The sequence below is a fragment of the Arachis ipaensis genome, chromosome B6 (assembly GCF_059453495.1).
Source record: "Arachis ipaensis isolate K30076 ecotype BB chromosome B6, ASM5945349v1, whole genome shotgun sequence".
Lineage (NCBI taxonomy): Eukaryota > Viridiplantae > Streptophyta > Magnoliopsida > Fabales > Fabaceae > Arachis > Arachis ipaensis.
In genome coordinates this window covers 128985459-128998542 of record NC_142441.1, presented here as the reverse complement: position 1 = coordinate 128998542, position 13084 = coordinate 128985459, and the positions used below count along the sequence as shown (strand labels likewise).

Genomic DNA, 13084 nt, shown 5'->3' with positions numbered 1-13084 from the left:
TGGAATAGGATTTACTATCCTTTTGCGTCTGTCACTACGCCTAGCACTCGCGAGTTTGAAGTTCGTCACAGTCATTCAATCTCAGAGTCCTACTCGGAATACCACAGACAAGGTTTAGACTTTCCGGACTCTCATGAATGCCGCCATCAATCTAGCTTATACCACGAAGATTCGGATTAAGAGATCTAAGAGATACTCATTCAGTCGAAGGTAGAATGGAAGTGGTTGTCAGGCACGCGTTCATAGGGAATGATGATGATTGTCACGTTCATCACATTCAGGTTGAAGTGCGAATGAATATCTTAGAAGCAAAATAAGATGAATTGAATAGAAAAACAGTAGTACTTTGCATTAATCTTTGAGGAACAGTAGAGCTCCACACCTTAATCTATGGAGTGTAGAAACTCTACCGTTAGAAATACATAAGTGAAAGGTTTAGGCATGGCCGAGAGGCCAGCCCCTCTGATCTAAGAACCAGGCATCTAAAGATGTCTAATATAATAGTAAAAGGTCTTATTTATAATAAACTAGCTACTAGGGTTTACAGAAGTAAGTAATTGATGCATAAATCCACTTCCGGGGCCCACTTGGTGTGTGCTTGGGCTGAGCTTGAAGTCTACACGTGGAGAGGTCATTCTTGGAGTTGAACGCCAGCTTTTGTGCCAGTTTGGGCGTTGAACTCTACTTTGTAACTTGTTTCTGGCGCTGGACGCCAGAATTGGGCAGAGAGCTGGCGTTGAACGCCAGTTTGCATCGTCTAAACTTGGGCAAAGTATGAACTATTATATATTGTTGGAAAGCCCTGGATGTCTACTTTCTAACGCAATTGGAAGCGCGCCATTTTGAGTTCTGTTGCTCCAGAGAATCCAATTTGAGTGCAGGAAGGTCAGAATCCAACAGCATCAGCAGTCCTTCTTCAACCTCTGAATCTGGTTTTTGCTCGAGTCCCTCAATTTCAGCCAGAAAATACCTGAAATCACAGAAAACACACAAACTCATAGTAAAGTCCAGAAATGTGAATTTAACATAAAAACTAATAAAAACATCCCTAAAAGTAACTAGATTCTACTAAAAACATACTAAAAACAATGCCAAAAAGCGTATAAATTATCCGCTCATCAGTGCTACTGCTCTTTGGGTCATCAGGAACTCCACGCACCTCCCTGCCCTCCACGACAGCAAGCTCGGCACAGACATCATCACAACCGGCACCAGTAGATGTCTCTCGCGCTGCTTCCAAGTCCGCCGCCCCATCGCCGTCCACAATGGCAGCAACCCCTTCTTGATCTCGATGATCAGCCATGTTCCTCCCTTCACCGTCACTTGCAACAGCCACCAAGGGGCCCTTTTAATCCGTATAACGACGTACTCGCCGTCGCACCACACAGCAGCGTCGCTGGCTTGGGCAGCGCCAATCACTGCAACAGTCAGCGGCACTCTCCTACCCGTTCCCAGCGTTCCTGCACTCCTCTTGGGTGGATTGACTCGCTTCGCCCAATAGCCAAGGTTCTCTTTACCAAATGGGCCTATTATTGTTTGGCCTAACTCACACCTCTTTCCCATATTATTCTGAACTACTCTATTGGGTCTCATATGCTTCAAACCATCCCAAACTGATCTTGTATTCACCACCAAATCAGCCACTTCTTTTCTTTTACCCCATATTCCTAAGATACCGTCCTTTTAGAGATTGCTTCGTTACTGATTGAATGCCATATATTTCGCACTCACCATAACTGTCGGGTTCATCCTAGGATTAGCCGTTCCCATTTCAAAAAATTCTCATGCCACTCATCTAAATCCTCAACGACAATTACCTTTCTATCCTTGTCATGATCTACCTCTCATAGCCCCTGTGACATCATCATTGCTGCATCCCATCCCAACTCCATCAGTTCCCTCCAAGCTTCTATTTTTTTGCTTCCATGGTGTTCAAAGACAAGTCTACATTCCTCGTTACCTCATTGTCCCTTTCTTAACTTCTTTCCTTGTTTTTCTCAGAATATTTCCTGTTATCTACATCCTGCGTGGTATCAGCTCTCCTCCTATACTTAGCCTCATCCACAAAGATCTCTTTACTCCTCAAACGCATTCCATTCATCTCATTCACAATCATTAATGCCCCTCCTTTCTTAGTATACCTGATGAAAGCAAATGGATCCGACCGTACTTCTTCTTACATGACAAATAGATGTCATTTATCCTTCCTATCCACTTGAACATATGAAATAATTCATTCTTCGAAACATTGTCCGGTAAATTATCCACAAAAATTGAGAATGATTCACTCTTTATTCGGTCGATGATACGCTTTTCAGTGGATTTTTTCAATAGGTGGTATCTTAATTCTATCCCGTCTTGTGTTTCTCCACCCCTCACTCTCTCTTGTAAAAATATCTAGTACTTGTTTAAATAAACTCTATACAAAAATATTTTTTTAAAAACGTAAGAGAAGAATCATAAAAATATAAATATTAAATTATTTTTAATAAATAAATTTTATTAATTTATGTGTGTAAATTTTAAAAAATATAATATTAATTTATGTGTATAAACTTAAGTTATTAAAAAAAATTGTACAAATTTTAATAAATATAAATTATATATTTTTTTTATTTAAAATTTTTATAAATGCAAATATAAATAATTACTAACTAAATATTAATAAAAAATAATAATATTTGCTGGTAATATACAATTTTTCTAATATTAAAATGCAAACATGTTTAAAACTTTTGGACCCGATATTTGTTTTGCGGCTTCGGCCCAAAAAAATGTGTTGCAGTAGCACCTTGCCCTTTTTCTTTCGTAGCTTCTGCCTCCTTCTTGAGTTGTTGCATGCTGTATTTCGCTTCTCTAACCAGCTCCTATGCTTTCCTTACATTCTTATTCACAAACATGCTCTTTCCTCACACCATAACAACCACCTACCACCGTAACCGTAACTGTAACCGCTTCCCCAGGTTCTGCACCTTCCCCACCGTGTCTCTCTCCACCTTCCTCTTCCTGTCTATCCCTCACTATTATTCTTCTTCTTCTTCTCCTCGTTCATCCAATCTTGAACACGACGCTGCGGTTGCTTCTTTCAACCGCATGCTCCACGCGCGCCCTTCACCGCCGGTGTTCCATTTTAACAAGCTCTTGGCCGCTTTTGTGAAGATGAAGCGTTACCCCACTGCCATTTCTCTATGCACTGAAATGAGGTTGAAAGGTATCACTCCCTGTCTTGTTACTCTCACCATTTTGATAAATTGTTACTGCCATGTTGGTGAGGTCGCACTTGCTTTCTCTGTTTTCGGGAAGGTTATGAAATTTGGTTATGGCGTTGATATTGTGGTTTTGAATAGTTTGATTAAAGGGTTGTGTTTGGGTGGGGAGATTGTGAGAGCTTTGGAGTTTCATGATGAGCTTGTTGGGATGGGGTTTCGGTTGGATGGGTTCAGTTATGGGACTTTGATTGATGGGTTGTGCAAGGCTGGGCGTACCAGGGCGGCAGTTTGGATGCTGAGGAGGATAGAGGGGCGAGCAGTTAGGCCGAATGTTGTGATGTATAGCACCATTATTGATGGATTGTGTAAAGATGGGCTTGTGAATGAGGCGCGTGATTTGTATCTTGAAATGATTGTTAGGGGTGTTAGTCCTAATTTGTTCACTTACCGGCCTCTAGTTTGCAAATTGTGTGTTGTGGGGCAAGTGAATGAAGCAGTTTGGTGGCTTAAGGAAATGGTTCTGAAGGGCGTAGTCCCGGATGTTTATGTATGCACTATTTTGATTGATGCATTGTGTAAAAAAGGAATGTTAGTGGAAGCTCATTATATGTTTGATAAAATGATTGAATTGGGTCATGAACCTAGCATTGTTAGTTTCACTGCTTTGATACATGGTTATTGTTTGAATGATAGAGTAGATGAGGCAAGAGAACTATTTGACATGGTTTTTCGATGGGGTATTGCTCCTGATGTTTGGCTTTATAATATCCTGATAAGTGCATATTGTAAGCTTGAAAGATTAGATGAGGCTTTGAAGCTCTTCGATGAAATGTTTTGCAGGAAATTGTTTCCCAATCTTGTGACTTATAATTGTCTTATTGATTGTCTTTGCAAATCTGGGAGATTCTCATATGCTTGGAAGCTTGTTAATACAATGTGTGCTAATGACCTAAGCCCTGATATTGTCACTTATTGTATCTTCTTAGATGCTTTATGCAAAAACCAACATCTTGACAAGGCAGTTGCCTTATTTAGCAAACTGACTAAAAATGGGTTGGCCCCTGATGTTTGGAGTTATTCCATATTGATTAATAGTTATTGCAAAAAGCAAAGGATACACGAAGCTTTGGCGCTCTTGAGAGAAATGCATCTAAAGAATTTGGTTCCTCATACTGTAACTTATAGTTCTTTTATTGATGGTATGTGTAAATTGGGGAGGATCTCGAGTGCATTAAAGTTTCTTGATGAGATGCATGATATAGGTCCACCCCCTGATACAATAACTTACAGTGTCGTGTTAGATGCTTTATGCAAAACCCAAAATCTTGACCAGGCAATTTCATTATTTAACAAAATGGTTAAAAATGGTTTGGAACCTGATGTTTGTAGTTATACCATCTTGATTTCTGGATGTTGCAAGAGTGAAAGGATAGATGAAGCCATGCATCTCTTTGAAGAAATGCGTCTAAAAAATTTAGTTCCCGATTTTGTAACTTATATTTCCCTAGTGGATGGCTTGTGTAAAGTTGGTAGAATCTCAAATGCATGGCAGCTTGTTAATGTGATTCATGACAAAGATCTACGCTTACGTCTTATCACTTACCTAGATGTACTTTGCAAAAGGTGGCATCTTAACATGGACAGCAAGCGCCTTATTTCATAATGTTGTAGTGGCCAAAGGTATTTGTATTGATATGCGCACATGGCTATCGCAATTCATGGTGTGTCTATAGGTTGAATGCAAAATATCACACAGGATTCTCTGAGCATCCTTGCTTATAGTGGGGTATCCGATGCCAAAAGTATACCATTATGATCTATGAACTTTGCGAAGAGATGTCGAATAAAGCACCGTCCTTGCTTAAAAGGTGGAGACATGGATGCTTCTCAAATGTTTTAACCTTTGAGAGTTATTCTTACTGTTCTGAAAAACAGACCCACAACGATAGAGTAACTTGTTGAAGCCATTGCTGAAGGTCTTATGAGATGAAAAAACGAGGTCAGTTTCTTTAGTTTTTAATGTCAATTGTACCCTTTTTTTTATGTTGAATTTGTTTGAAACTCTGAATATTTAACACGCCGTATTTTGGGTTAGGGAAATTGGACCACAATGGCCTGGCTACTGTTGAAGTTTTGATGATTATATTTTGAGTTTTTGTTTCTGTCATCGGTTAACCTCGCTAGTCTTGAAATGACTTTGATACTCTTTTTTCCCATTATATTACTTTATACTCTTGGATTAGTGCTTCTGCTGTCTAACTTACACCCAAAATAACCGTACTTAATGATGCAATGAACATGGAGCATTGCCATAGTCGCACTGCATTCTTGTATTGTTGAACCAATACACTTTTTCTTTTCATGTAGGTTCTGCTTCGGAGGTTTTTGATGGCTACTTGCTATGAAGAAGTAATTGCAACACAAATATATCTTGACTCCATAGTAGTTTTAGGCTGCATTGTTCAAACCCCCCCCCCCCCTCCCAACCAAAAAAAAAAAAACACAACAATAATAAAACCTTATCTCACTAGGTGGGGTCAGTTATATATATTTGTATTAAAACTGATGCCCAGGAATACAAGCGGACAGAGAGGATATACTTGTATTAAAGGAGGACCCTTGGCGATGCGCTAAGAACATTAATTGTACAATTGGGATTTCTAGTCTTGAGGAATGAGAGCCTCGGTCTCATACAGTTCTGATGCAAAATGACTGTCATAGGGCCATAGGGGAAACTACTCTTAACTTCCCTATTTACATCATTCTCCCCTAATATTCCTTTCTAACTACTTTTCCCACCCAAACTCCTAGCCAGCGCTTTCTCTTTACCTAACTCAACTAATTCAGTTCGTGCCACATCCTTCCCTTTCTATTTCAAGTCTTCCCAAAACTGTTCCTAACTAGCCTCAAACATTCACCCCCTTCTAATAGCTTTTGGTAAAAGATTTAATCTTTAATCTTTCTGATATGGTCAGTTAATAAAATCTGAAGCCATCAAAAGAATAGTAACAGCGTAACTCTTTCTAATTCAAAACTCATTTTGAACTTACTTCCATATGATGGAAGCACTACTGAATTGTCAATTCAAATTCAAAATCAAAATATATATATATATATCAAGCTCTTCTACTGTACTATACTTGACTCCCTCTTCCTGTTTTCATTAATTTCTCTCGATCTTGTTTACCTAATGTTATTTGACCTCCAGCAAAGAGAAATCATGCATTTATTTCCAATCTGTTTATGTGCTGAGTCTTGACAACAAATCTCTATGTGGATAAGCATCCAAAGTATGATCCAAATGTTCTCATTCATTTTTGTTCCCCTTAATTTGTTTTTTTTTATCTATTTTTTTATCTGCCTTATTTATTATGCTGAATTTGAGTATATTTTTTATAACGAATTTGAATTTCATTAGTTATTGTCATGACATTATTTGAATTTATTCTGATATCAATTGTGATTTGACATTACCTTAGGTGAATATGACTTGCTCTTAGGGAACTTTATGCTAGAGCTGCAGTTTCAAGTGGCGCATCTACTGCTATGCTTTATGTATTCTCTTAGATTTGGATCTAACACAACTGGTTGTGTTTTCTTAAAATTGTTCTGTTTCTGTAGTTGATTGATTTTTCTTAATAATATCTATCAAGCTCGCAAGCTATAATAAAAAATATCTATAATAAATTGAGACAATTTCTTATGGAATCCTCTATTTGGTATCCTTTGTTAGTGTTGGTTGGAGAAATTGGACAATTCCTGTTGATGTGTTTTGTTGGTTGGGATATGTGGCATTGCACTGTTCATACCATTGTATTGTGTTAGTGAATATTTGGCTGGAGTATCACTCCCATGTATTCAATGATAGTATCTAGCGGTCGAACTTTGTGAAATAGAGTTAGTTGTTTGCTTCTTCTTGGGGCAACTACAACAGACATTCTCTCAGATATGCGAAGTGAATGGAACGCATTACTATTTTGATTATTTGTTTTACTCTTATCTTTAATATTGAGGATGTCTTATCCTCTATCCCTTGTGTAGTTTTATCCCCTTGATAACACCTTTTATAAGGGAAACAGAAAAGGACAAATTTTCTCATAGGGAATTGGAACTGGTGCTAGCTTGCTTATACAATTAGCCTTGTTTTGGAATTCACAAAGGTCCTTGAATTAAGAAGTGGGATTTCAGTACCTTGGAAAGGTCTATGTAGTTGGTGATGTTGTTCTAATTGTTTTGAGTTATGGCTGCTATTCTGACAGGAAATAATTCAGTCACCTTGGCTCCTTTTAGTTTGTTCATTTTTGTTTAAAAATATCTTCTTTTGTTTTTTTCCTTTCTGTCTTTTTGGTTATATGCTGACTGGATTCCTTTCATTTGTAGTATACAACTGCATTTGGTACGGAGAAAATGCAGATGTGATGATTGAGGAATGAGGATTTTGATCCGGAGGATGATGAGTAGGGATGATTGATAGTTCAGTTTTCTGCTAAACAAAATGAATGCTCTCTTTATTGATGTATTGTATACATAATCAGAATGCCCTGCTGAATGGGCAAAAGCTCTAAAATGGCATTGCAGGTGGGTTGTAAGATTGAGTTGAAGTTTGATAAATTACTCTGAGAAGGGTTCATTGCTAACTTCTTGGCATGGAATTGGGCATAAAACATTTTGACGCCAGAACTTCCCTGAGCTCAGTAATTGCACATTTGAGGTGGCATTGCGTTCTAAAACTAGACTTAAGAACCAAAGTTTAGTTTGATAAATGATGACTGTGGTTCATTGTTCACTACCACCAAAGCCATGTAAACGCTCTGTACTCCTGGGTTCATTTCTGGATACCAGAGCTCTGCCTCACATGGTGTAATAGAGCCATGGCGGAGCTCTGCATGCCTGGGTTTCGTAGTTCTATTTGGGTGTGAAGTGAAGCCTGTTTCTCTGAATTTTTCGGGGGTTAGAGTTTTGTTTGATTTTCAATTGTGAAAGAAGAAAGATTTGGATGTGATTTGAAAAGAAATTAGGGAGAAAAATGTGAAATTTTGGGTGAATGCAATCTTAAACAAGTGCATGCTTTTAGGGGAGGATAGCTCATTTCATTTAATTTTGGGATGTTTCTTGCGCGTGGGACAGATGAGTTAAATTTTTGTGGGTTCACTAAAATTGTTGGCTTTTTTCCTTTATGAAATTTTTAGTAATCTAACACGATTGTTTGAAATGTAAGTCTTTCAGCAAATGAATGGAAACATATAACATAGATGATAATTAATTGGAAACTTTCAACCAAAAACGTTCATTATAATAAACCCCAAACAAAAAATTATTGTACTAAATCATAATTAAAATAAATTTTGTTGGAAGCTAGATATAATAGGTAAGCACCAAAGCCATATTCGATCTTCAGTTCAACTAGTTTTTCTTTATAAAAAAAAACAACGAAAAAACAAAAGGTTTAATGAGTAACTGATTTTCACATGAAAACCAATCATCACATGCTACTCTACAAAAACGAGCAAAGGAGACAAACAAAATACATCAACCTAAACATACCATGAGTAGTAGCTCTCCACTTAATGTAAACATGAACTAAATATAACTAGACATTAAATCACTCAGTCTGATTTGAGCTGAATGCCTGTTTACCTTCTCTTAATCAAGAAATTCATCACAATCTGGTAGAGATGTCACAAGCATATACGATCCATTCACTAACAAAAAGTTTAGTAAGATATTAAATAGAAAAAAGAACAGTACATGTATGGTGAATCCAACACAAAAGGTCCAAGCATTAGAACCATAAAATCCATGAGATGTTTATGGAATTTTTGTCACAGTGACGACAGTGATTCAATAAATTATCCAAAAACCAGGGGAAAAGGCTTGACACTAGCTGACACTTAATCAGAATCCTCATACACTTCTCCATCATCGGATAACTCATCAAACGATCTGATGTCGAGCTGGTAGCGAAGGATGCCCCCGATTCCACCAAACCCCCTGCAAAATTGCGATCCTTCTTGTGACTTGTTGGTCACGAATTCAAGTGAGCATCCAAATCGTTTGTACTCGTTGGCGAACCACTCAAGCAAGGGCATTTTCTCCTGGACCTCCAACTCTGCAGAGGTGGCTGCATCTCGGAAGTTGCTTTGGTCGGTCTCTTGTTCCTTGCTCAAGTGCTTTATGATGATCTCACCATTAGTAGCATTTTTCAAGACATACCTATTAATGTCCAAATTTTCCCATACAATAAGTGTTTCAACTGCCCCCATCTCCAGAGCCTTCAATGTGTCATCAACCCCAAAGACGTATTTCCCGGTATCTTGACTGATCTCCTCAAAATATTTTCCTATCAAGCGTTTCTCTTGAATGAACTTCACATTTGACAAAATCTCCGCAGATAACTCAATGGCTTGATTAAAGCCATTTTCCCCACCATATGAAACATCAACCACGTTCAATATTTTTGCTTGCAGACGAGGATCAAACATATCAGACTGACTCAGCTCAGTCTTGAAGTCAGCTGAACCAGCGAGTATAAGTCCAGAAACATTAGGCTGACTAGTAGCAGGATTGATGAAGAACTGAGTGGCAAGTTCTGCAGTCTTCCTAACATAATTGTGCCTCTTTTCCATACGAAGACGGGCAAAACGCAAAGCTGACTGCCCTCCTCTACCGTGCTTCTTTGGCAGATCAACAGTAAATTTATGAAGCACCTCGCGAGTATTTCCACTTAAAGTCCCAAAAAGGGTTCCATTTCCATCCATAACAATAAAACCAAACTTGTCATCAGATTCTAAAAGTTCATTTAGAGCTTCAGTGTGAAACTTGTTATCACAGAGGTACAGTGATGCATTGATAGGCTTAAATGGTTCAAAATCAATTGTCACCTTCTTTTCCTTGCCATCTTCAGTGACAATGGTTCCGGTGTAAAGGACCAACCCATTTGGAGGAACTTTATTGTAAAGCTTTAACCTCTGTTGAGCAGAAGTAATGGCTCCCAACACCGACTGGCGGTTCACCCTACTTTTAATATTTGAAGCAGTTCCAAATTCATCTCCCAACATCTTAGTGACACGGGATATTTGATCACGTGGAGGCATGATTAGAGAAATCATGCTGGTACCATTGCCCCTTGCAGCTTCCAAAGCTTTAATCAATTTCTTGATCTTCCATATCTCAATGTTCTTGTCCGATTCTTGACCATCAGACATTGTTGGTGGTTAACAAGAATCCTAAAAATGCAACACAAATGAAAATGAAAGAATAACGTAGCAAATCCTTACCAATTAACCATTACACAATACCACTTTCAAAATTCAAAATCACAAATACTTCACTATATTTCCTTATGATTGATACAGTAACAAGAAAAATATAAAGCAATATTTTGTACATCTGTCACAAATGCAGTGCTTAGGAATGTAGAGAGAGTCCATCATCAGAAAATTGCTAAGTGCTTATTGACAAAGCAAAAAACCATGTTCAGTTCAGTACAAGCTATTAGTACATTAGCATTTGGAATTGTAGTTGCTCATTAAGAAAAATTAAAAAGAAAAAGGCAAAGAGAAAACACTTGTCAAAACACAAGAACCAACAAAAGTCAAGGGTACAGGTGCATTTAAAAACAATCAACACTTATTTCAAGCACTTAGGTTTTGCTGTGTGGTTAATTTCATAATTCATTTTCACAACTCATGCGAGGGTAACAGTATAATATGATACTACATTAAAGATGCATCAACCTAATTCGCATTCTTTTTTAATTCTTCAAAAGAAAAATAAAAAACTGCTTTAATGTGGCAACAACCACCACTATCAAGCCTGGACAACTAGGTGATGTCAGCTTCGTGAATTAGCTGATGCCGAAGTGACAAAATTGCTTTAATATGGCAACCGTTGCAGCAGAAGAGGAGAAAATAGTTGGCACTTCTGTGCAAAGCTGATGTTAAACAGAAAATATCTACATTGCGTTTTATTATTATAGTCACAAATCATCCCTCCTAAGAGCTTAACCTATTAGATAGTGGCGCGTCCACTCAACCACGCACCTTACGTCCAAAGCGTAGACAAAGCACAAGTTGACCTGACTTATACTAGATTGCTATGTATTCAAAAGACTTAAGACAACATAGAACTCTAGACCACATGGTTATAGAGTTCGTTGACAGTTCATGAACCATTCCACCCAAAAAGATTAAGTTCTAAGGTAAAAGGTACATAAAAGCCTTTATATCATGACCACACCACTATGGCAGAGCCAGAAACTTCATAGCCATATCAAAAAGAACCAGAAACAATAGTATGTACACAAGCATAACCCTTAAATAAACGATTAGAAAGTATACCGGTAAGCCCCAGAAGCTAATATGATTGAAGAATTGTTTTAAAAAAAAAACGGATAAAATTACAAAAAATACTGAACTCCGGAAGATAGGTATTGTAGTTGTACTAACAGATCAAATTATCGCAAGAAAAAAAAATGACAAGTATCACAGTTGCTGTTTCACTGTGTGTGTGTGTGTGTTTTTCTTTCTTATTTTAAGTTACGACAGGTTTTAAGATCCATGAAATCCTTAATCAATGAGCCTTTTTTTGGGCTCTTCCTTTTTCAATTTCCTACTTTAAGACACGATTTTTGGAAAATAAGAATATAACACTCAAATAAGAAAAAAGTAAAAAACACGTTGTAGTCAAAACACAGAAGATTCAAGTCAAACTGCTAAAAATTTACATCAATGAAATGAAAAAAAAAATCCCACAATAAGAACTATACCCAGAAACAAATCAACTCAAATAACACAAATACAAAAATAACAGAAAGTAACAGCAACTATAACTTGTAATTGGATCCAGTCTTGTTTTCACAAACTAATCGGATCTAATTTGGCAGAGAAAAGCATCAGCTATAAAAAATATTAATATAAAAAAAACCAAAAAAAAAGGAGAAAATAAACTCAGATCGAATCATAATAAGTCGATGAACGTAGAAAAGGGAGTGAATAATTGACTCCAACAAAAGTAGATACCTGTGTGATGAAATTAGGAGGAGTTCGATTAGGATTTTAAACGAGAGGCTCTGCGACTAGGGTTTTTGCTTCCCCCTTAGCTCTAGTGACGTGCTTCTTCGACTTCAAGGCTGCTGCTTAAATTTTTTTCATTCTTATTTGGATTTTCTGACAAATAGCTTGCAGGACCCACCCCACCATGTTCCTCCTTGTCCTCAAAATTAATTTTCTAATAATATTCCAATAGTTATTATTATTATTATTATTATTATTATTATTATTATTATTGTTGTAGTAACTTTATGGCACATTGATTTCGATTATGTAAACAGGGAGCGGACGCGCACGCGAATTTTTTCGTATCTAAAACTCAAATGCAAAATGAGAACTTTTTCTTTTTAATATTGTATTATTAGGGGTGAAATTTTCCATGATAAATTAAATTGTATATTAAATATTACTACGATGATATACAAAACCTAAGTAACATTTGTGTTTTTTTAATTAAAATAATATTTTTTTAATAAAACGTCAATGATATTTTATATTTTAATAATTAAAATAATATTTTTTATTACAAAATATTAGTAATATTTTATTCTTTTATAATTAAAAATTTTTTTATTACAAAACGTCAATAATGTTCTGTACTATTATCATAATTCTATAAAACATTAAAATGATCAAATATTTTTGTATTTCTCATTAAAATTCTCTATATATAAAAATTTTAGCCACAAAATGGTTAAGAAAATAATTTGTCACCCTAATTGATTAGAGTTTAGTTGACAATACTGTGGAATATGGCACATTTTATAATTTTTTTATATATCTTTTTAAATTATTTATATTTTTTAGGCTGATGTTTTTAGATAT

The 13084-nt window shown here is 36.6% G+C and overlaps 2 protein-coding genes across 3 annotated transcripts; one reads left to right on the top strand and one right to left on the bottom strand.

Annotated features, from left to right (window-relative positions):
- Positions 1-2775: 2775 nt before the first annotated feature.
- On the top strand, positions 2776-8421 carry LOC107604914 (uncharacterized). Of its 2 annotated transcripts, none has more exons than XM_016306630.3 (2): positions 2776-5208; positions 7590-8421. In XM_016306630.3, exon 1 carries the CDS (start codon positions 2839-2841, stop codon positions 4870-4872), a length of 2034 nt encoding a protein of 677 aa, XP_016162116.2. In that variant the 5' UTR covers positions 2776-2838; the 3' UTR covers positions 4873-5208; positions 7590-8421. The 2 variants fall into 2 exon arrangements, with proteins under 2 accessions (XP_016162116.2, XP_088345719.1); XM_088489593.1 differs by lacking the exon at positions 7590-8421 and adding an exon at positions 5577-5726.
- A 491-nt stretch (positions 8422-8912) lies between these two features.
- On the bottom strand, positions 8913-12460 carry LOC107604916 (eukaryotic peptide chain release factor subunit 1-3). The gene is made up of 2 exons (XM_016306633.3): positions 12230-12460; positions 8913-10435 (listed from the first exon to the last, which is right to left on the bottom strand). Exon 2 carries the CDS (start codon positions 10412-10414, stop codon positions 9101-9103), a length of 1314 nt encoding a protein of 437 aa, XP_016162119.1. The 5' UTR covers positions 10415-10435; positions 12230-12460; the 3' UTR covers positions 8913-9100.
- Between the last annotated feature and the right edge of the window lie 624 nt (positions 12461-13084).